Source organism: Alexandromys fortis, unplaced genomic scaffold (assembly GCF_014885135.2).
Source record: "Alexandromys fortis isolate MF-2015 unplaced genomic scaffold, M_Fortis_MF-2015_v1.1 scaffold_46, whole genome shotgun sequence".
Classification (NCBI taxonomy): Eukaryota; Metazoa; Chordata; class Mammalia; order Rodentia; family Cricetidae; genus Alexandromys; species Alexandromys fortis.
The window spans coordinates 4,595,487-4,617,384 of NW_026067919.1; the positions used below are offsets into that span (position 1 = coordinate 4,595,487).

The window sequence follows — 21,898 nt, forward strand, 5'->3', positions numbered from 1 at the left end:
CATCAAAGGGGGAAACAAATGACCAGTCCAACACTTGGCATCTGCCCAAAGAATCCTGCACCTGCTCAAACAGTGGGTGTCGACACCTTTGCACCTTCTGCTTCCTGTACTTGAGTCTCATCAGAAAAGAGAGAAAATGATGATTACGTCATCATAGCTCCCAGCCAGTGATCTTAGTGAGATGTTTCAGTATCCTCAAGCCAGCATGTACCTTCAGCTCTGTGAGTTAATGGTAAGAACCTGTTCAACCGTTCTGGTTTTCACTTTCTACACAGCATGTAAGAAGCCTCACAGGTATGAAACCCTTTGTTGTATCTTTGGCTTTAAGGGATTCTGTCTAACTATAGGCTTAAAGTGAGTGTCCCCGTCATGTTTAAGTTGGGCTCAGCTGAATTATGATGGTTGGCAGAATGGCAATATTACACGTGGATTTGTTGAGCTGTCCAACATTGTAAGGCTCTAGGACCTAAATTGAACCTTTGTGACTTCTAGTGGTGACAAGAAGTGTTACAGCTTGGCACATAACCAGAAACAAGTACAACTTAATGAATCCTTCATATCTGGGTTCCTGGATTTTCCAAAAGGTTCCTGCTTTCACTTTTTTACTTGCTGCTTCCCATCCTCTATTTCTTGGTCTTTTCAATGGGTAGGGCACTTGGTAACATGTTCCTTGTATACATAAATTGTGTGGTTCAGCTGCCAGTCTCCTGGCAAATGTAACCATTGTGTCGGTTCCCATATATCCAGAAAAGGCCTCTCGTCACACTCTCTAAGTCAGAGAGAACAACAGAAGACATTTCTAGCTCTCGATGTGTGTGCTGGGAACGGAACTCGGGTCCTCTGCAAAGGCAATCTGCATTGCCAACAGTTTTAAAACACTGAACCTGGAGAAACGGTTGAGTGCGCAAGGTGCTTACTGTACAAGCATGAGAACTGCATCTGGATATGTAACAGCCACCTAGAAGTCAAAGGTGAGTGTGCATGCCTCTAGCCACAGCGGGTCTTGAGGGCTCACTGACCAGCCAGTCCAGCCAAGATGTGGACTCCATGTTCATTGAAGAGAATCTGTTTCAAAAACTAAAAAGCAGAGAGCAAGAGAGGAAGGGACCCAAAGCCAACCTCTGACCTCTACAAGTACAGGCACATGCATACCACCCCTCATCATCATAATTGTAGCACAATTTAAAAATAGCAAATTAATTAAAAATCATAAATCCATAGAACAATTAAAAACCATAAATCCATTGATTAAAGGAAAACCAGGGTAAATGTGAAGGTTTGGTGGACAAAAGTGCTTGCTATATGAGCCTGATAATTTGAGTTTGACCTTGAACTCCTGTTAAAAATGGGGGAGAGGGCTGGTTGTGATGGCATGTGTCTCATAGCACGTGTCCCAGTACTGTGAGATGGGAGGTGAAGACAGGAGAATTACCCAGAAGCTCCTGAGTCAGTTTAGAATATGCAGCAGAGTGGGAGGACGAGACCCTGCCTAACAATGTAGAGGAAAGAACCTGGTCCCCGGTATAGTTCTGACCTCTACACATGCACCATGGAACACAGACATCTGCCCTTGCACGAGTGAGCGTACATACACATGCATACACACACACACATACACACACATTAAATTAGATTTTAAAAATAAATCCAGAAAAAAAAACTCTACATACTTTAACCTTGGTAATCAACAAAACAGTTAAATGTTATTTTACTTTCACATGAGGAATTGTAGTTAATCATAGTTAAGGTACTACAAATACAAGTTTCTCATGGCCCATGAGGAATCTGAAGATTCCCAGGCACAAAAATAAAGTGAATATGAAAAAGTTTGAAATGTTGTTATTGTGTATTTATTGCGTATTATTGTGTATTGTGTATTATGTGTGTATAGGCGCACACATGCTGTGTGCATGTGATTGTCAAAGGACAACCTGCAAGAATGTTTTATTCTTCCACCATGTGGGTTCCGGGTACAGAACTCAGAGAGTCAGGCTTAACGGCAGGAGCTTTTGCTTGCTGAACCGTCTCGCCAGCCCCGAAGTATTTTATTTTAATAACACATAATTTACATTATTTATGTGTACTAAATATATATATACATACATGCATGCATACATACATACACACATATATATATAGGTAACAACTAATAGAACAATTAGTGTTTCTGTTATTTCGAATATTTACCACTTCTTTGCGGTAATGACATTCAACATTCTCTCTTCTGTATAAATCTAGCGGTTCTCAAAAAGGAGAGAGTGGAGAGCTGGTGGAACAGACAAAAGTTGCCTAATTGTGTATACTTTTTATTATACTGATACATAATTTGATCCTTAATTTTGCTCAGTATCAGCATCCTTCCATTCCAGATTCAGTGTGTCTGCAAACATTGTCATTTTTAATGGTCTCATCTTTTGCAGTGGAAGAAATTAATTTAATTACTGTGGTGGTTTGAAAGAAAATACCCCCTAAAGGGAGAGACACTGTAAGAAGGTGTGGCCTTGTTGGAGTAGGTGTAATCTTGTTGAAGGAAAAGTGTCACTGTGGAGGCAGGCTTTAAGGTCTCATATATGCTCAAGCCATGCCCAGTGAGACAGACCACTTCCTGATGCATACAGGCCAAGGTGTAAGAACCCTCAGCTCCTTCTCCCACACCATGTCTGCCTGCATACTGTCTTGTTTCCCGCAATGACAATAATGGTCCAAACCTGAACTGAAAGTGACCCATCCCAATTAAATATTTTTCTTTATAAGACTTGCTGTAGTCATGGTGTCTCTTCATAGCAATAGAAACCCTGACTAAGACAATTACCTATGCTTGCATCCTTTTTATCTACCGGTTTCCCATCTGTGTTCTCCTCTCCAGGATTCTTCAGCATCCTTGAGCCTGGTTCAGACAGAAGATCTAGATCCTTTCATATTAATCTCAGGATGTGGTCCAACAGTAGACAGTCTACCAAAATAAGCCTAGTTTCCACCAGCAAGAGAGTCTATGGCTCTGATGGACAGCCAGGATTAGCTGCCCTATTTGACACCCAACTCACTTTAGGGTGAAGAATACCCACTTCTCCCCTTTCCACCTAGTTCTTCTGGTCAGGAGTATTTTAAACAAAAACTGTACCCTACTTAGAACCGCAATGTCTCAGCCTGTGACCAGCCAAATACACCCATTCTTATTGAGAACTGTCCCAGGCTGTGCAAAGTTAAAAAAAAAAAGAAAGAAAGAAATCACCACCCCCCCCCCTCCTCATCTGCTTTCTGTCTCTCACCTCCAGCCTCCCATGATGGAGTACTCTGAGGCTGGTTAGACCTGCAAAGACACAGTTCCTATAGCACAATTAATAAGAACCCAGAGACAGATGTTGGGGTTCAACCTGAAGGTTAGAAAAGCAAAACAGCCTGACACTGTCTCTTACCTCTACCTCAGTCTGAAATGGCAATCCTGCCTCCAAGAATCTTGGAATGAGACTGTGAGTGAGAGCTGTCTTCTCCCATCTTAATTCCTCTCGAGGACTGTGATTAAAGGTGTACACCACTACCACCCAGTTCTTATGGCAAACTAGTGTGGCTGCTGGGATTAAAGGTGTGTGCTAATACTGCCTAGTCTGTAAGGCTGAACAGTGGGGCTGTTTTACTCTCTGATCTTCAGGCACGCTTTATTTACTAAAATACAAATGAAGTATCACCACAAGTTCCCTGCTCTATCAGACTTTTGTTTATGGGTGTGAATGATGGTATGCCATGCTATACCCTAGTGCCTGGCAGATTCCTAGAGAACACATCTCTCCAGAGCTTTTTGTGAAAAATGTGTAGAACAAGTATGGCATGATAATATTTACATTTAATAAAGTAAGTAATTTCTCCTGTTTTTTCACTGTTTCACTTTCCAACTGAACAATGGCTTGGGAAAATGATATTATATACAAAAGCATTAAAAGCAAAAGGGTTTCTTTCTAGCATTTGTGGTTTTATATCCTTGTCTTTAAGAACTGAAAACTCAACACCATAGCCTTAGATGTGGAAGTGTTTTGTAAAAGTTCTCCCAAGGGCGCTAGGCATATCCTGAAATTTCAAAGGGACCAAAAAAATCTGTCTGAGCCTACTGGCTGATCAAGAAAAAGCAAGTGCCGGGCAGTGGTGGCCAGCACTCAAGACTCAGAGGCAGGTGGAGCTCTGTGAGTTTGAGGCCAGCCTGGTCTACAAGATCTAGGTCCAGGACAGCTAGGGCTGTTACACAAAGGAAACCTTGTCTCAAAAATACAAACAAAAAAAGAAGGAAAGGAGGGCAGGAAGGAAGGAAGGAAGGAAGGAAGGAAGGAAGGAAGGAAGGAAGGAAGGAAGGAAGGAAGGAAGGAAGGGAAGCATGCTCAAGACCTTCCAAGACTTTCCCACTCCACTGCCTCTGTGAGAACACTCATTTCAACAACCATACTTTCACAAACTCTGTAAAGGAAGATGGGACCTGGATAGCCAACTGAATAGAGAGTAAAGAAAAGGAAACCCCAGACCTGTTCTTGAGTAGATACAGTTGAGTCAAGTTCGAAAACACCCACCAAAAGAGCAATAGGAAAATACTCCATTCAAATATGGCTGCATCATGGAAGTTTGATTAAGTGTTCCTATGAGGTGCCACCTGCCAGCAACTTGGAAAATGCTTTTCAGGGCTGGAGAGATGGCTCAGCCATTAAAGGCTAGGCTCACAACCATAAATATAAAATGCTTTTCAGTTCATTCCTAAAGCAGACACACTACAAGAGCTAGTTCCAGGACAGCTAGGGCTGTTACACAGAGGAAACCCTTTCTCAAAAGAAAGAAAGAAAGAAAGAAAGAAAGAAAGAAAGAAAGAAAGAAAGAAAGAAAGAAAGAAAGAAAGAAAGAAAGAAAGAAAGAAAAAAATGAAAGAAAGAAAGAAAGAAAGAAGGAAGGAAGGAAGGAAGGAAGGAAGGAAGAAAGAAAGAAAGAAAGAAAGAAAGAAAGAAAGAAAGAAAGAAGAGACTTGTTGAAACTCATGAGTCCTCCATACTTCATTCAGTAGTAGTTGCTTTACTAGAACTTTCTTTCTTTGTTCTTTGTAGAGATGTACATTCTTTTGGCTCATCTCTTGCCTCTTTTTGCTGCTTCAGCAAATTCTGTTATGCTTCTACAATAGATAACACAAGTAACCAGATGTACTGAGAAAACTCTGCTTTAAGGATACCCTTGAGTCCCATTTACAAAGTTAGTGGGTGGTGGAGGGGAGTAGAGTTCAAGTTTGGAGGGGGAAAATTACATATAAGGGCCCTTGTGATTTGAAGTCTGAAACAGGTAGACAATATTTCTTCACAGTTGATTGATCCTACAAATCTTGATCAATGTTTAATGCAACCTAAAAGAAAAATACAGAATAAATAAACTTTACTACAATGAAAAGACACAAAGAAAAGACAATAGAGCTTAAGTACTGTCACTGAGATCCTGTAAAGGAAGGTTTTTGAGTTCCGGTTAATTTTGAAAGTGTACCCAGGTAGTATATAATTATAACTGATGCTCCCAATGAGGGCTTACCCTTGTCTTTCACACCCTTCCTAAAAGCCACACCCTTTCCTGAGCCACCTGCCATTGGGAATAGCATCCTTGTCCTGCTGATTGTGAGCTTTGGCCTTTAAGGGTGTAGTCATCTCTCCAGTCCAGGCTCCTCTTACTGGAAATCCTACTGGCTCCTTCCTACATACAACTTAGGCCTTCACACACTGTGTTCATTTCTCAACACCATGTCCCCTCCTCTAGCTCAGTTAACACACATATCCTTGGCTGCTGAATTTGAATCTTCTGCATGGCCCTCCTGTCCCTACCAGAGCTATACCATACATAAAATGGGTTTTGGTCATGTGCATATAGATCCCAGAATCATCAGAAATTCAAAGTCTCCATGACTAAAGCCTCCCTGTTCAAAACCCTTCTTCCTTTCCTTATGTTCACCAACTCATCCCAGGATAACACTCACAGCTCAGTTGCTCACGGCTAAAAGCTAGGATTCATTCTTGGTCCCCTCTCCCCATTTCTTGAGCCAAACTCAAGTCCATTCTGGTCACAACTGAGCATGCAGATGACTATTACAGCCCCGTGTGGTCTCCCTTTTAAATACCTGCTCCTTTCTAACTCTCCACCTGATAAAAACCCTCTATCCTCCCAATAACTCCCTCTGCTCCTAAGTCCCATCTGCCTAAGCTACATGCTCATGTGATCTGGCTTTTCCCAGCTCCCTGCTGTTAAGTCTCCCGTCTCTCCCAGCTCTGTAAAGCCCAGCTTGAACATTGGGCTGTTTGGCAGCTTCTTGCCATCTCTAGTTCCAAGTCTCCTTGCTTCCTCTCTTATAGCCCCTTCCCAATGGCCTATGGGCTCAAAAAAAATGGAGCTGTTTATTAGTTTGTAGCTCACTTCTCTCTGCCACTAGGAACTTCTAGCCTTGCTTTCTGAATAGCTTTGGAAACACCTAAACACATCTTTTCTTTTACTTTCAGTAGCCACCATTAAATATTGCAATTCTGTGTGGGTCCCCCCACCCCAGCCTGCAGGCCTTCTCACCCTGTACACTCTCCTCAACACCTTGCTCCTTCCCTCAGCTCAGTTAGCATCCATGCTCTTTCTGGATTACTATGGAAACCTGGTTGATCTCCTCACACCTAGTTCCCCACTTTTCTCCCCCATTGTAGCCAGACGCTCTTTCTAAAGTGCAGCTCTGATGATAGAGGTCTCCACTTCCTGTAGGAAAATATCTGAGATCCAGAGCAGGAACTCCAAGTCCTTTCAGGGTCTGGCTCCTGTTGTCTCCTAACCTCATCCCTTATTGCCCTATGCATCACACTTTTCTCTCTCCTACCTGGGTCTTTCTTTCTTCTTATGATTTCTGTATGGAATTCTTTCCTCATCAAGATTCCTCCATCCTCATCATAGCCCACCCTCTCAGTGCCACAAAATGAAGTAACAAAATGTGCCTGTTGTAGTTTTTTTTCTTTCTGTCATGACAAACACCATGGCCAATGCAACATGGAAGGAGGGGGCTTTTTGGCTTTCATTTCCAAGTCGCAATTCATCACCGAGGAATAATGGAGAAATAACTGAAGCAGAAGCTATCGCGGCCTGGACCAGGCCAGACCACTGCTTACTGTTTCGTTCCCTCACTTTCCTTATTTCTTATTCAGACCAAGCTCTCAGTAGGCTGTGCTCTCTTACATCAACCAGCTATCAAGAAAATGCCCCCGTGGATGCGCCCACAGGCTAATCTGATGGAGGCAGTTCAAATTCATTTCCAGGTGGATCAAGTTGATGGCCAAGGTTAGCCATCACATGGCCTTCCTTTCAGGGCCCCCCCCCCCCCCCCCCGCTGATCAGAGTCAGTAAGCACAGGCCCTTCCTTCAGTCATGAACTACACTGGGATGGACAGTAGAACTCCCAGTCATTCTAACGATAAACATCAAATGCTACTCTGTTTGTGTTTTCAAAATCTAATTGTAAAATGCACAGATACGGATGTTGAGAAATAGAAGCATAGACAGCTATGAAGCTATAGAGGTTATATATGCTATATCATATATCCAGTTAGACATATGCCAGCGATGCCTCATCGACAGGCAGAGCACCAGTTAAGAATCTGGTTAGCGGGCCTGGGAAAGAGGCTCAGCAGTCAAGAGCAATGCTGTTCTTCTAGAGGACCTGGGTTTGAATCTTAGCACCTATATGGCAGCTCACAAACTTCTGGAAACTCCAGTCCCGGGGGATCTGGCACCCTCTTTTGGCCTCCACTGGCACTATACACATATGACACAAAGACAGATACATACATGCAGTCAAAATACTCATACACATAAAATAAAGGTACAATTTTTTTTTCAAAACTGGTTAGCACTGAGACATTTGGTCTTCTTTGCATGAAGGAAAAGTATTATTTGTCAACCCACCTCTCGTATACTAGACTTCATCAACATGAAAAACAGTCTCCTCTGGGATACATTTTGATACTTACATCGGATAACATGGGCTCATCAAGCTCTTCCACTCTGCTCAAGTTAGGAGCCCCGTACCGATCACTGATCTCGGCTAGGGTTTTGCCCGAGTCCATCGTTAAGTCCTACAATCATAGAAGTCAGTTTTTACTCCCACATGCCTTCAAAATGAACGTGTTCTTTTTCTTGCAATTTTGATGTAAAATTTCTGAATTAAGCACACAAACTAAACACTGTTAATTAGCAGAATTCACCGATGCCTGTAAATGATACGAGAATTACATTAAGAAGTACTAAAAGTTATTCTTAAATACATTTGGAATTTCAAAATCCATAATTTATAAGTAATTCTGTGTGCAATATAATAGGACATTGTAGTTTCGAAATACAAAAGTACATACTGCATGTCCAAATTTTATACATATTGAGGTTTACTTCGAAGCACCACGCACTTGTGACTTGTTAGAATATCCTTTTGAACTGTCGCTTTCACAGGGTTTTTGGTTTTGCTTTTGTTTATTCAAACAGGGTCCTCACTATGTCGCTTTAGGCGTGCCAGGAGTCACAACTCTCCAGCCGCAGGCACTATGATGGCGTGTCCGCACGTCCATGCTCACCCTGTACCAGCGGTCCTGACAGTGCCTTTATTAGAACTTTAGGCACTGTCGCAAAAGTCAGGTGTCTCTTCTGAGATATGTGTTCATCTCACGTAACACACAGTAGCTCTCCCTTCTCACCTCTGACAGTATAGGCTCCTCACCCCGAGCCATGCTTTCCATACTCATCTCCTAGGAAAAAAATGAAGAAAACACCGAATATAGTTCATTTCTATTCCAAGTTTGGCTTTTAATTTTTTTTTTATTTTTATAAAGTGCTATGATCAGTTTAATAGGAAAAAAAAAAAACAATGTCACTTTCCAAGGAGTGACTAGAATATGGTGCACACAAAACAATGGATCACAGCTTCGTTTATTACTATATACTAATAGGACATAACTCTTTAAAATAAAATAAAAACTCTTTCAAAATGGGCTGACCGGAGATGGGAGTTAAATCTCAATTCTTGAAGATATCACACACTTCAGACACACAGCCCTGAGCTGAAACTGACCAGAATGCCTTTTCTCCTGGGGACAAGGTTTCATGAGACCATGAGAGCTTCCAAAGGAAAGAAACAAACAACAGCCCTAGCCATTATGATGCCTACAAACCACAGCGATGACCAGCATGGCACGCTAACCCTAAGAGTACAGTAGTAGCACACCTACCTTAGTGGGAACCAACCGCTCTCCAGATCTCTTAAGATCAGATCAACAAGAGTGGAGTCTTGCTTGGTACTGGAAACCTAGCTCAGGTCAAGCGAATTCATGGATCTTGAAGGAGAACCTGCAACCAATTTACTACACCAGCACAATCCCTAACTACACTCTAAATGTTTGTCCTTGTACCCAGAGATAAACGTAGTCCTCACCCCTCATTAGGGAAGCTTCCCTTTGCAATAGACAGAGACCATTACAGAAAAACCACATTAAATTCAACTTAAGCCACATTAAAATTAAATTAAAATAAAACCACAATCAATTAAAATTAAAATGCATCATTGTGGAGTCCAGTTTCAGTGTGTACCTCTACGAAACAATTCCTACACCTAAGGCTCGGGGGACACAGCAGGGAGGGTGGAAAGACTACAAGAACCAGAGGATGGGGGGGGGGGTGCTATGAGACACTGTCTCCTCGTGATGTCAGAAGTCATATCCATAAAGTCTCACTACCATGACTTTGAGAACACGAGCTGAACAAGGGCAATAATAGATACATCAAAGTGGACAGGAGAAAGCCCATGAGACCACAACCCTACACTAAGAACTGCAGGCAACTAAGAAATGCTGAGAACAGGAGAAATAGTGTTCCCCATGAACAAGCACACCAATTGAGTGTCCAATCTCAAATGGTCAGCCCTGAAAACATACACAAAAGTAACATTATAGACAGAGCAGGTTTTACTTAGGGATATATACATACGTGTGTGTGGGGTGTGTGTGTGTGTGTGTGTGTGTGTGTAACAACAATGAAAAGGTCACCATGAATTTGAAAGAGAGTAAGGAGAGGTATATGGGAGGGCTCAGTGGGAGGAAAGGAAATAGAGAAATAACATAATTACATCATGTTCTCAAAGACAAAAGGAAAATGCATAAAAAGATACATTGTATAAAATTTTCTAAGACTTAATAACAATATGAATTTTAAAAACAGGCTGGATGAAACATTAAAATTGAAGCAATAGTTCTAGCAACTATGAAAAGCAACAATGTTAAAGTAATGTTTCAGAATAAGAGTTTTTTTTTTTTTTGGTTTAGAGATTTTTAAAGAGAGTTTGAAGTCAGGCTTTATATACAAGAAGACAGGAGGACATATTCCTAATTGAATTCACCATGTGCAAGTTACTCTCCAAATCCCAAGGGGTCTCCATGAGTCCTTAACGACACTCACATGCTGCAGGGGAAATGTTGGGCCCAGCACAAGAGGCCACTACTAAATGAGAAGGTTCTTCTAACCAAGCCAACCTCCTATGGCCTCCATCATTTGCAGCAAAGTCGCATGACTCATACTCTAATGAGCCATTTTGGCAGTTGGAAGATTACTCATCTTGTGACTGCACATATGGCCGCCCTAATTATAGGGATATCTGAGGTACTATTTTACAAAGATGATTTTTTTTAGGAAATTCTTATGTTTATTTTTTGCTGTTTGAGACAGGGTTTCTCCATGTAGTCCTGGCTATCCTGAAATTTGCTCTGAGGACCAAGTTAGCTTTGAACTCAGAGATACTCCTGCCTCTGCCATGAGAATGCTGAGATCAAAGGTGTGCACTGCTACACTGGATTTTCTAGAAAGTTCTTATCCTGAATCCACACAGTAGTTCCAGGCAGTTTATATTCTTACAGGACCACTACCCTAAACCATAAAGATGAATACTCAACACTAATCTTTCCCCTAGTTCTTTTAACTAAAACCAGAAAATAAATCTGTTCTTCCTCAATGTTTGAAAGTAAAACATGTGACTCTTGGGAACTCAATCAGACCCAAGTTCCTCATCCTTTGCCACAAACAAAAGCACCAGGAGGGAGGTGAAATCAGTACCCGTTATCAGCAGGGAAGACATTCCTGCTAACTCCTGACTCTCTTGCCCCCAAGGGTCTGAGGCAAACACCCCAGAGTCCAACCCCTGTTCAACTCAGGATTCTTCAAATATATCTGAGAACGACAATTTACATGGTGCACCTGTAGATCAATGGAGTCTGAGTGGTGAGTGAGACAGGGATATTTCCCAGGGTGCAGATGAGCGACACTAGGCCAATGTGGACATGAACGTGTTAAAGTTGTGTTGACTGGTCACAGAGGCTTGCTGTCTGGAGACACGGGTATGGCCCGCTTCCATGTTAATACGTGTGTGAGCTTATGTACATCACTCCAAAAATGCTCCTTGTACAAGCCATCACCAGTATCTGGATATTAAAACTCTACACAGATACTTGAATTTATCCTCCAATATCTCATGTTTTTTTTTTCAACTCACCACCTTATAGGTTTTTAAAGAATTTATGTTTAAACCCAGCAATCAGAAGACAGTGGCAAGTGGAGCTCGGGATTCTAAGCCAGCCTGGTATGCATAGTGAGTTCCAGGACAGTTAGCACTACACAAAGAAACCTTGTCTCGGAAAAGAGAGAGAGAGAGAGAGAGAGAGAGAGAGAGAGAGAGAGAGAGAGAGAGAGGACGGAGTGAAGGAAGGAAAAAAAAAGAAACATTTCAAATGATTATTTTTTCCTCATTTAATCCATTAATAAATATATCACATATATTTGATAAAATTTCCTTCTGATTTCAGTTTTAATTGGGGGTTCAATATAGGGAGCTGTAGTTGGGTAGGGAAGACAGTAGCCATTTGTGTAATCACTCGGAAGTCAGGCCTGTATGGCACACATTTTTCAGTAGATCAGCAATTAATGGACAAACTAGAGATTTGACTTTATGTATGTATTACCACTGAAAATGGACTTTTTTTTAACTGAGTCACTGCACTGTTTGTTTTCATGAGAGACATAAGAATCAGCATAAGAACAGATCTTTAAAATGTAAATGACTTTCTTGGTATATCTAACATGAAGAAGAGCAACATGCTGCTATCTCATCCCCCAAAATAACTTCCGATCAGCCAGCATAATTAACAGCTGTCTCCTGACAAAGCCATCGACAGTGCCCCTCTGGAGGCCCCTGTGGCTGGCGAAGGCACACACGTGACTACTTAAACTCCTTGCTTGCTGCCTGTGGCACTGAGCTGCGGCCGCTGTTGTGAATCAGGAGAGCAGACAGAAAGGCTGAGGCTTGAAGTCCCAGTGTGGTGGGGAACAGGTGTCTGGCACGGCTGGAAGAAACAGCCCGAAGAGTCCAGAGGCTTCTAAGGAGCAGACACTTACCAAAGTTCACATTACCTTATTCAACGCTTGAGCTCGCTGGAGTTCTTCATTCTTCTGTTTCTCTTTTTCTTGCATTTCCAGCTCCAGTTGGAATGCCAGCTGCTGCTGAATGGTCACAGGTGTTTAAATCGTATGGCAGATATAACAGAACAATAGCTAGACATCAGCTCTACCACTCCTGTTTGTTTGTTTGGACGAGTCTCACCTAGGTAGCCCAGACTGGTTTCTAACTCATAACGGTCCTCTTGCCTCCACCTCTCCAGTGCTGACGTTACTGGAGCTACCACACCTGCGTATGTGTCATTTTTAAGTCCCCAACTAAATTTCAGGAAATTAGGAAAATTATTATATTCAAATAATACTCAGCTTCTACAATGATTAGTTTTTTTAAGCATAAAAAAAGACATTTCTTTAATTACCAAAGGTAGGAGGTGGTGTATACAGAACCGAGGTATATCCCTTTTGTTCTTAAAATTACAAATAAGACTAATGTGGTTTTCCTGAGGTGAGTGAGATTTTGGGGCTGGGAGAGAACCAAATCTTGAATGCAAAGCAGTAAGAGAACAGTCTGATGCCCATGAAAGTGTGCCTCTGTAAACACAGCTGATTAACTGCTATAGGAAATCAAAGAGCCAATAGCCTTTAAGTTAACCGCCCACTGGGGTGTGGCCTCTTATACTATTTATGCTGATGTAAAGCATGTATCTGCCTCTTTTCTGGCTGCCTGATTCGGTTAGTGTTCTCCGTTCCAGCAGAGGATTCTGATTTGTGAGTCTACTCCCTAAACAAATAACTGTCTATTATTCTCAATTCTGAGCTAACATGGGATTTCTTTTAAGCGTCCATCTTCATCTGGCATCCAACGTGGATTCGGACTCCACGCCTACCAGGTGGACAGTGTAAAGGCCTAGCTGGTCCAAGGCCCAGACAGTCTCCCAACCCTCAGCTAACAGTGTATGTGGTCCTAATGCAGCATGAGTTGTCACACTAGGACAGACGTCAGCAGCAAAGCCTGTGGACCAAATGGGACACAGCTCCTGTTTGGGTGCAGCTCAGAAGCCAAGAGTTCCATGCGCATTCTGCAATGTTGATGGAAAATAAAATCAAAAGAATAATGATAAAGAAAAGTGATATAGCATCCAAACTCCAGGATCTGGAAATAAAGTTTGGTTGAAAGGCAGCTCGGCTCGTCCAATTGTGAATCATCGAAGGCTGCTTTTCACTGGCAACAAAAGAGTGAAGCAGTCATCACAAAGGTCACATGTGTCAACATTGTGGCACTAAGGATCAAACAACACTGCCCAACCATATTTTTGGAGTGCCGTGATGAAGCTATGCTGTGGCATTCAAAACACTGATATCATCACACAAAGGAGCAGGATGCAGTGACACACTTGTAACCCCAACTTTTAAGAACTTAAGACAGGAGGACCTGAAGTTGGAGGCTGATTTGGGCTAATATAATAAGACTTTGTCACCAAAAAAAAAAAAAAAACAATAGGAAAAGAAGAAGGCAGAGATGCTGAATGACACACTTTAAAGGCACAATGGGACATGAAATGCTTTCTTACCTCAATAACAAAATACAATTCGATTTGTTGTATATAATGGCTACGACACCACACTAGAAGAAGGCAACGAGCACCCTTCACAGATGATGCACACATCCCCATAATCTTAACTCACATTGAAAGCAAAGGCCAAGGGTCATCAGACAGCTAAGTGGGTAAAAGTACTGCCAGTGAGCCTTACCACTGAGTTCAGTCCCCATAACCCATGTAAAAGGGGAAGAAGAGAACCAACCCCACAAAGTTGCCCTCTGACCTCCACACATCATGGGCTATGTGTGCACACGCTCTGCTCCCCACTCCTGTGAAAACCACACAGGCATGCACTCTCACAATAATATTTTAATTCAGAAAAGAAAGCAAAGGTCAAAAATAGAATATTTAAGATTGATTCCTTTTTTTTTTTTTTTTTTTTTTTTTAAAGACAGGGTTTCTCTGTGGCTTTGGAGCCTGTCCTGGAACTAGCTCTGTAGACCAGGTTGGTCTCGAACTCACAGAGATCTGCCTGTCTCTGCCTCCTGAGTGCTGGGATTAAAGGTGTGTGCCACCACCACGCGGCTAAGATTGATTCCTTTTATCATTGTGCAATTTCCTCACAGATATTAAAACAAGCTTGCAAAAACTGTTATCTAAATAATTTGTTTGTTCTCAAAGCAAGGAATGACATTTGCTGGCATGAGTTAATTTGAACAGTGTTGATCTACATGCTCAAAGAAATGTGTCCCCCTACAAACTTAGGTTTTTTTTTTTTTTTTTTTTTTTAGATTGTTGGGCTTTAGTGAGGAAGCTTGATATTAGGTCTCCAACTCGGGACAAATGGCTAACATATCAAAGTAGACGTGGCTGCTCACTTCTCCCAGCATCCCTCAGTTCATCCCTGTCACAAGGTATGGCTAGCACACCCCACCTCCTATACTAAACTTTTCCAGCACAGGGACTGGGGTGCTCTTTCCTTAGCTGCCCTTCCCTATATAGTCCAGACATTTTGGTTACCAGGTCCTTTTTTGTCTACCCTCTACCCTCCTGGCTCTTCCCTCCTCCCTCTCCTCCTATGGCCCAATCAGGTTCACATTCAGTCTGGACTCTCACTGATATCCTTGCCTCTGGCTATGCTCTCCCTGTAAACTGGCTCCTTAACCATACCTAGACCTAGTCAAGGCTTTCTTTTTTCTTTTTTTTTTTCTTTCATTCACTGGTCAATTTGTTGACACTGGGAGCAATATCAGTTGTCAACTTAAATCAAGTCAACTGCCCTTGAGCATTTTCTCTCAACTTTTGTTGATTTTTGTTTGCTTGCTTTATTTTATTTTTTGACAGAGTTTCACTATGTATCCCAGGCTGGCCTGGAACTTAAGATTCTCCTGCCTCTGCTTTCCCAGTGTGGGGATTAGAGGCATATATCACCATGTCTAGTTTTTTCTCTGGCTTTTGTTTAGGATATGATGTTCCCAAGGTGCCCACAAGTTACTCACTGAAGCCATCAGTATTGAATTGGAAATGACTTCAAGGAAGAAGCCAAATCCTCAGCCTCCAAACTCAAACACTTCAGGGAGCAAGAGAGAACGCTCTGCTATTTCTCCTCGCAATCCACTCCCTGTTAAGCCCTTTCCTTTCTGTTGGTTCCACTCTCTCCCATTTATGTCTGCCCACCAATTCACTTCTTTAATTAGCCATAGCATCTCCTGCAGAATGTTATCCGACATTCCACAGCCCCTGCAAATGGAATGCTTTGGGTTCAACACAAGGCAGATTAGCTTTGCTGGCTAACATGTTAGGGAAATGTTGAGTTTCTAATGTCACTAAGTTTTCTTCCAGTAGGGTGAAGGAGATACGCCAAAGAAAGTGAAGTAGATTCCCAGAGTGAACACATGGTCTCAGGGAAGGAGAGCAGCTGACAGATGATTCCTGCTTCTGTAGAGAAGGGCAGGTCCAAGCAGACAGTACTATTGTGAATACTTGGTCCCAAATGCTATACTATACAGGTAATTTAGGACTGGAAGTGGTTCAGAGCTCATATTTTGGAGATATTTATGAATCTGTAATAAGATCTGTACTTTTTATGGGAAGCCAAGCTTAAAAGTGTGGAATTTTCCACTCCTTGACACCACAAAAGCATGCAAAAGTTTCATATTTAGAAACATTTTTGGATTTTTTTTTAGAGATGTTCAACACATAAAGCTTGATCAATCCACTTTTCCATCTTTCTAGGGTTATTATTTCAAACCTTCATCATTTTTCCATCCCTCCTACACCATCTCTTGATTTTTAAGTGTGTGGCCACGGTTGATTCTTACTTCATAAAGAAGGCCAGAAACAGTCAGCTTTCCACTTCATGTCACAAGCCAATGCACCCACCTATACCGAGGCCACCTATGCTTTCTCTCTGAGCTCCAATCAAAGGAGGGCTCATCCACTTGTTTTCCAGACCCATTTCCTCTTAATACTGTGGATAAAAGGTTTTAGACCTTTTTTCCCTATCTTTTCTAACACCACTCCTTGTGTTCCATGTGGTCCTAAATCAAAATAAAACCCATTGCCTTTCCCCTCACACACTCCATGAAAGCAATATCTCACTCGCCATCCCCCTCCCTATGCACTACAGCCCACTCTCACCACTGATCCTGGAGAGATTGTCTGAGCATTGAATGAGCACCTACGAGCAGTGCTGCTGTTGAGTGTTGTCCTCTTGGCTTCCACAACAACACAGTATCCTGGTGGCCTTTTTACCTCATGGTATTTCCTCTTCACCAAACAAGGATGGGAATACTAGGGAGCAATGTCTAAGTGACCAGAGTCAGGGAGTATTTCGGGATGCAGGTTGACCACACCAAGGGTGCCGCTGTTAACTTCCGTCACACTGGAGCTCCTATCTCACCTGCTGAAACAAGAGTTCCTCTGCTTTGAGTCGCTCCATCATTTCCTGCTCCATCCGTGCTAATTGTCTCTCGTGCTCCAAATCAATCATATCTTTCTGTCTCTAGCAATTGGTGAAAAAGCAACAGCACACAGCTTATTAGAGGCCAATAGGTCAATGCAATGTTAGAAGCCTCCCTACCACCAGCTTCAGAAGAAGGGTCAAGAAAGCCATGCTCTATTCATTTGGAAACTATGCAACAATTTCGGGGAGTTTTATGCTTTAGCCAAACAAAGAATGTGCAATTGATATTGTATGTTGAATATAAAGAAAAGGTAAAAGTAGAAAAAGAAAACCAAGCTACAGCAAACATGTCAGAAAAGGCCAATATTGAGTTGAAAATATTTAAAATCAAAACAGAAGCCTTCTTTCTGTTTTCTTCCTCTCTACATTCATTCACATATTGCCCGAAGTTTTTAGATAATAAACATTTTTGTAATAGAAAAACAAGATTGAACATAAAAATATAGACAATATTAACTAATTATTGTGCTCTTCTAATTCCCTCAAAGGAGACCCATATTTACCTGCTTCTCCGAGGTCACAATGTCCTTGTACTTAGAAATCCACAAGGCTAAATATTCGATTGGATCCATTGGGCGAAGTCTTGCCACTTCTGCGAGACCTTGAGTTAGGCATGTCCCCAGGCACTCCTGAAGATATGTTGACTCCATTTCTAACTCCTGAACAAAACCGTCTACAAAAGTTTTGATTAGAGCCAAAAAGTGTTCTGACTAGGCGTAGATAAGAGTAAAGTCAAGCTAAGCAGTGGTAGCCCTTGCCTATAATCCCTGGACTCTGGAGGCAGGCAGACCTCTGAGTTTAATGCCAGCCTGGGCTACAAGGTGAGTTCCAGGATACACAGAAATACACAGAGAAAACCCAGTCCCAAAGTAAACAAAGAGTAAAGTCAAAGGAGGCTACCTGAATATTCCACCCTGTCACTGGTCATGGGTACTTCTCATTAGGGATGACATAAGCAAGCTGGCCCCAGAAAACTTCAAATGGTCTACAAAAGGATGCTGTCAAAGTTCTAGCTAAAATAGCTTCTCCATCCTGAAGGTTCTCATTTAGTCCCAGAGTCAGAACTAGACACTAGCATTGTTCATCACATTGTGCCAAGTTATGCTGGTGCCAGTTAACATCCACAACATCCCAGGAAATGGGCAGATAGGGAGCCAGACTCAAAGAACTTAAGTAAACAACCCAGATGGCTGGGCTGGCAGATGAAAATAGGGTTTGTACCTACTTCTTCTTCCTGGGAGAGAAAGAGAATGCACGAGAGCATCCTATGCTCCTATGTCTGTCTGTCTGTCTGTCTGTCTGTCTGTCTGTCTGTCTGTCTTCTAGGAGACATGCTCCTCTAAGTTCCCAAGGAGTATTTTGGTCACAGGGCTAACACCACTATCTCTCCATGGTGGCAAGTGAGCAAGTTTGGGCCCCCTGACAGCTGATTCCCAGTCTTCAGATATGAAGACTGCTGCATGGCTTCCCCTGGGTTAACTATTTCCGTTTACTCTGGAAGGACAAGCAGATAGACAACAACAGACCAAACAAATGAGTCTACCTAAGCTCAGACCTGTGACCCGGTGAGTTTATTGGGCTTGTTCGCAGAAGCTGAGGTGAGGATATATATCGCTGTGGGCAGGCTACTGATATTGCTTCATTAAGCATATGTTAGGTGCCTGCATTTGGACCTAAAGGCTATCTCCGACCTCATATGGCATGGAGATGGGCTGAGGAGATGAATTTTAATAACGAATCAGTAAATACAAGATAAAAACTGAAATATGTTTTGACATATTTGGCCCTGACAAACCAGAAAAGCCAGGAAAACTTTCTGTGATAAGTTGATATTTGAGCTAAGCTCAAGTTTGCTAAAGAAACAGTGACATTCACAAGGGAGAGAGAGAGAGGGGGGGGGAGAGAGAGAAGCAAGAACTCTAGCAGCCAGAGGAGACAGAGTGCCGGGTGCCAGTGTGTCAAGGCTTGCCTCTGGGCAAAGGCATTTTTGCCTCTTGTAGACAGCAACCTGACTGCAATAGTGATGGCAGAGTAAAGCTGACATCGGTGAGGGTGATTTGGTCACATCTAGAAATATCACAGTGTGTTCACCACTGCAGTTCTTGAATCCCATGTCAAAGGTGCAGTCTCAAGACTGAAACATGTGAACACAGTGTTTGCCCCATCATTACGGTAGTCAGACTGGAATACCACCTGAATGTCCAAGAAGAGGGTCAATTAGGTACAATACTAATGTACCTAATGATATATGGGATCTTGTAATGATATATGAGAATGGAAAAGCTCTCTAAAATAGGGAGTGGTTCCCTAGTGACTCACAGTGAAGGGTGGCACAGAAACTGCTTCTGCCACCAAAGGAATGTATGTGTGCATAAGTGTGCACTAAGAACTGATGAGCTGATCTACCAACTTGCCTTGGTGTCCTAACCACATAGAGAAAAGGATTATGGCAACTGACTGGACTCCATTGTGCTTCTTCAGTGAAAAATCCTCCAGATAAAACCACCACACGAACATCTCAATGCCATTTGAAGTTTAGTTACATAAAACATGGGATATCCTCCAGAAACATGGAACCTGGGAACCCGACAATGGTCATCAAGGGGAAAACTAATTAAGGAGTTGCCCAGGGTCTATCTGGGACTTCTGGCAGCTGCTTAGAACTCTCAGTGGGGCTTGCATGTGGTCCCTGTGTCATCTCTGTAACACCTATTACCTGTCTACGTGAGAAAATACTAGCTGTCACATCTACGCTAAGAAATGTTGCTTCCCAACAAACAGCAGTGCGCACCCAGCTCCACAGAAGAAAGCCCTTCTCGCAGAAATAACTGCTTCCAGCCTGGAGTAGCTACTTGAGCCATGGAAGGAGTTGCTCTGCCAGGGCGCGGGAGAGAGGGGACCTGGATATCAGCGCTGGATTCAACACTTAAAAAAAAATTACAGCAGACTCAGTTCAATTTGAGTTTCAGAGAAACACGACAAATAATTATCTTATACTATATTTGGGCTAGAACATAACCAGTTTACCTGTAAATAAAATTCAATCAGGCAACCACTAACCTAGATACTTACCTTAGTTTTCCTATTGTGTTGTTTGGCTAGAGGGCAGAGAAGTGGGAGGAGGAAAAAAGGAGGAGGAGCCAGAAGAGTGAGAGAGAGACTGTCACCCAGGCCCACCGGCTCCTTCCAGAGAGCTAACCCGCCCTCAGCCCCCGGGTGAGATCCGCGAGACTCGCGCAAAGTGTAATTTTGAGAATTGCTTCAGCAGAGACACTAGAGGATCGGTTCTAAGGGAACCGCTCCAGCCTCCTTGGTGAGTGCAACTGACGCAGGTCCCTGCCGCTGGCGAGTGAGTCGCGTCCCGTTGCCTGGCAACGAGTGTATGGCTGTGGGTAGAGCTAAGGTTCCATCCAGACTGAGGCAGTGGGGGGAAATTGTATGGGAACGCCTGCAGGGGACGATGTATGTGTGTGTGGGGGGGTGCTCACGAAGGGACTGGAAACGTGCGCCAGGGAGAAGGGATGTGCAAATGAGAGAACCAGGTTTTCCTAGGAAAGCACTGAGGAGTAGCGTCAGGACAGAGCGCTGGGACCCGGAGACAGAGACTTTAGGGCCAGGGATCCTTAGATAGGATCCCTGAGAATCAACAGGTCTTTGAAAGTCAGAGGAAGCACCTTTGATCGCTGGGGGCAGTTGCTAGGTGGCTTGGAAGTTTTAAGATTCCTTTCAGAGCCAACTCAAGCACAGGCAGCTCCAGGATGCCCAGAGACACCCTCCACTCTTATGCTTTCTCCCGTTACTCTGCTAGCTTTTGTCAGTGTGACACAAACCTAGACGTACCTGGGAAAAGGCACTCTCAAATAAAGAATTGCTTCCATCAGATTGATCTGTGGGCATATCTGTGAGGCATTTTCTCGATTGCTAATTTATGTTGGAGGACCACTATAGGTGGTGCCTAATCCTGGGTGGGCTTGGGAAGCTGGGAGGTGGGCACGCCTTTAATCCCAGTACTCAGGAGGCAAGGCAGGCGGATCTCTGTGAGTACCAGGCCAGCCTGGTCTACAAGAGCTAGTTCCAGGACAGGCTCCCAAGCTACAGAGAATCCCTGTCTTGAAAAAACAGAAAGAAAGAAAGAAAGAAAGAAAGAAAGAAAGAAAGAAAGAAAGAAAGGAAGGAAGGAAGGAAGGAAGGAAGGAAGGAAGGAAGGAAGGAAGGAAGGAAGGAAGGAAGGAAGGAAGGAGAAAGAGAGAGAGAGAGAGAGAGAGAGAGAGAGAGAGAGAGAGAGAGAGAGAGAGAGAGNAGAGAGAGAGAGAGAGAGAGAGAGAGAGAGAGAGAGAGAGAGAGAGAGGAGAGTGAGCCAGGGGAAGTAAACCAGGAAGCAGCATTCCCTTTGTGGTTTCTGCTTCATGTTCTTGCATTAAGTTCCTCCCTTGGCTTCCCTTGATAGTGGTCTGACTATCACCTTTACACTGAATAACACCCCCAAGGCTACCCCACTCTCCCCCCAATTTTCTTTTGGTCATGGTGTTTATCAAAGCAACAAAAAGCAGACTAGGACACAGGTCTGATGGTGTGTGTACCACATTGGGTGAGGGCAGGATTCTCCATGTTATCTTCTAATTTCTGTGATCACGGCACTGCTCATTGACAGAGGCTCAACAAAGTATGAGCCCTCCCTTTGCCCTCTCCACACCCCCAGCAACAGAGCCCTCGGACATATTTACTGAGTACTTAGTGTGTGCCAAGTACCAGGGATAGCATCTTCATAGATAGGGCTTGTCACTTTTAAGCAGTGTGTCAGTCACTCAACGACCCAGGAATGGAGGTGTCCCAGGAATGCAGCTGGTGATTCTGTGCCAGGATTCTCCAATGACAGAGGGCTACATCAGTGGCCAGGGATCACATTGGAGATTTTACATATATATATATTTTA

The 21,898-nt window shown here is 43.0% G+C and overlaps 2 protein-coding genes across 3 annotated transcripts in view; one reads left to right on the plus strand and one right to left on the minus strand.

Moving 5' to 3' along the window:
- Positions 1 to 5,169: 5,169 nt before the first annotated feature.
- Dydc1 (DPY30 domain containing 1) lies at positions 5,170 to 20,151 on the minus strand. Its single transcript, XM_050140624.1, has 7 exons — positions 20,038 to 20,151; positions 17,469 to 17,638; positions 16,903 to 17,004; positions 12,475 to 12,561; positions 8,721 to 8,771; positions 8,004 to 8,108; positions 5,170 to 5,365 (listed from the first exon to the last, which is right to left on the minus strand). The coding sequence occupies exons 2-7, from the start codon at positions 17,613 to 17,615 to the stop codon at positions 5,336 to 5,338; spliced, it is 522 nt and encodes a 173-aa protein (XP_049996581.1). The 5' UTR covers positions 17,616 to 17,638; positions 20,038 to 20,151; the 3' UTR covers positions 5,170 to 5,335.
- Positions 20,123 to 21,898, plus strand: part of Dydc2 (DPY30 domain containing 2) — a 19,078-nt gene continuing 17,302 nt past the window's right edge. The window contains exon 1 of one of the 2 annotated variants that reach the window (XM_050140626.1): positions 20,123 to 20,278. The gene's annotated coding sequence lies outside the window, so the exon portion shown is untranslated. The remainder of the gene's footprint in view (positions 20,279 to 21,898) is intronic. The other variant, XM_050140625.1, reaches the window with a different exon arrangement.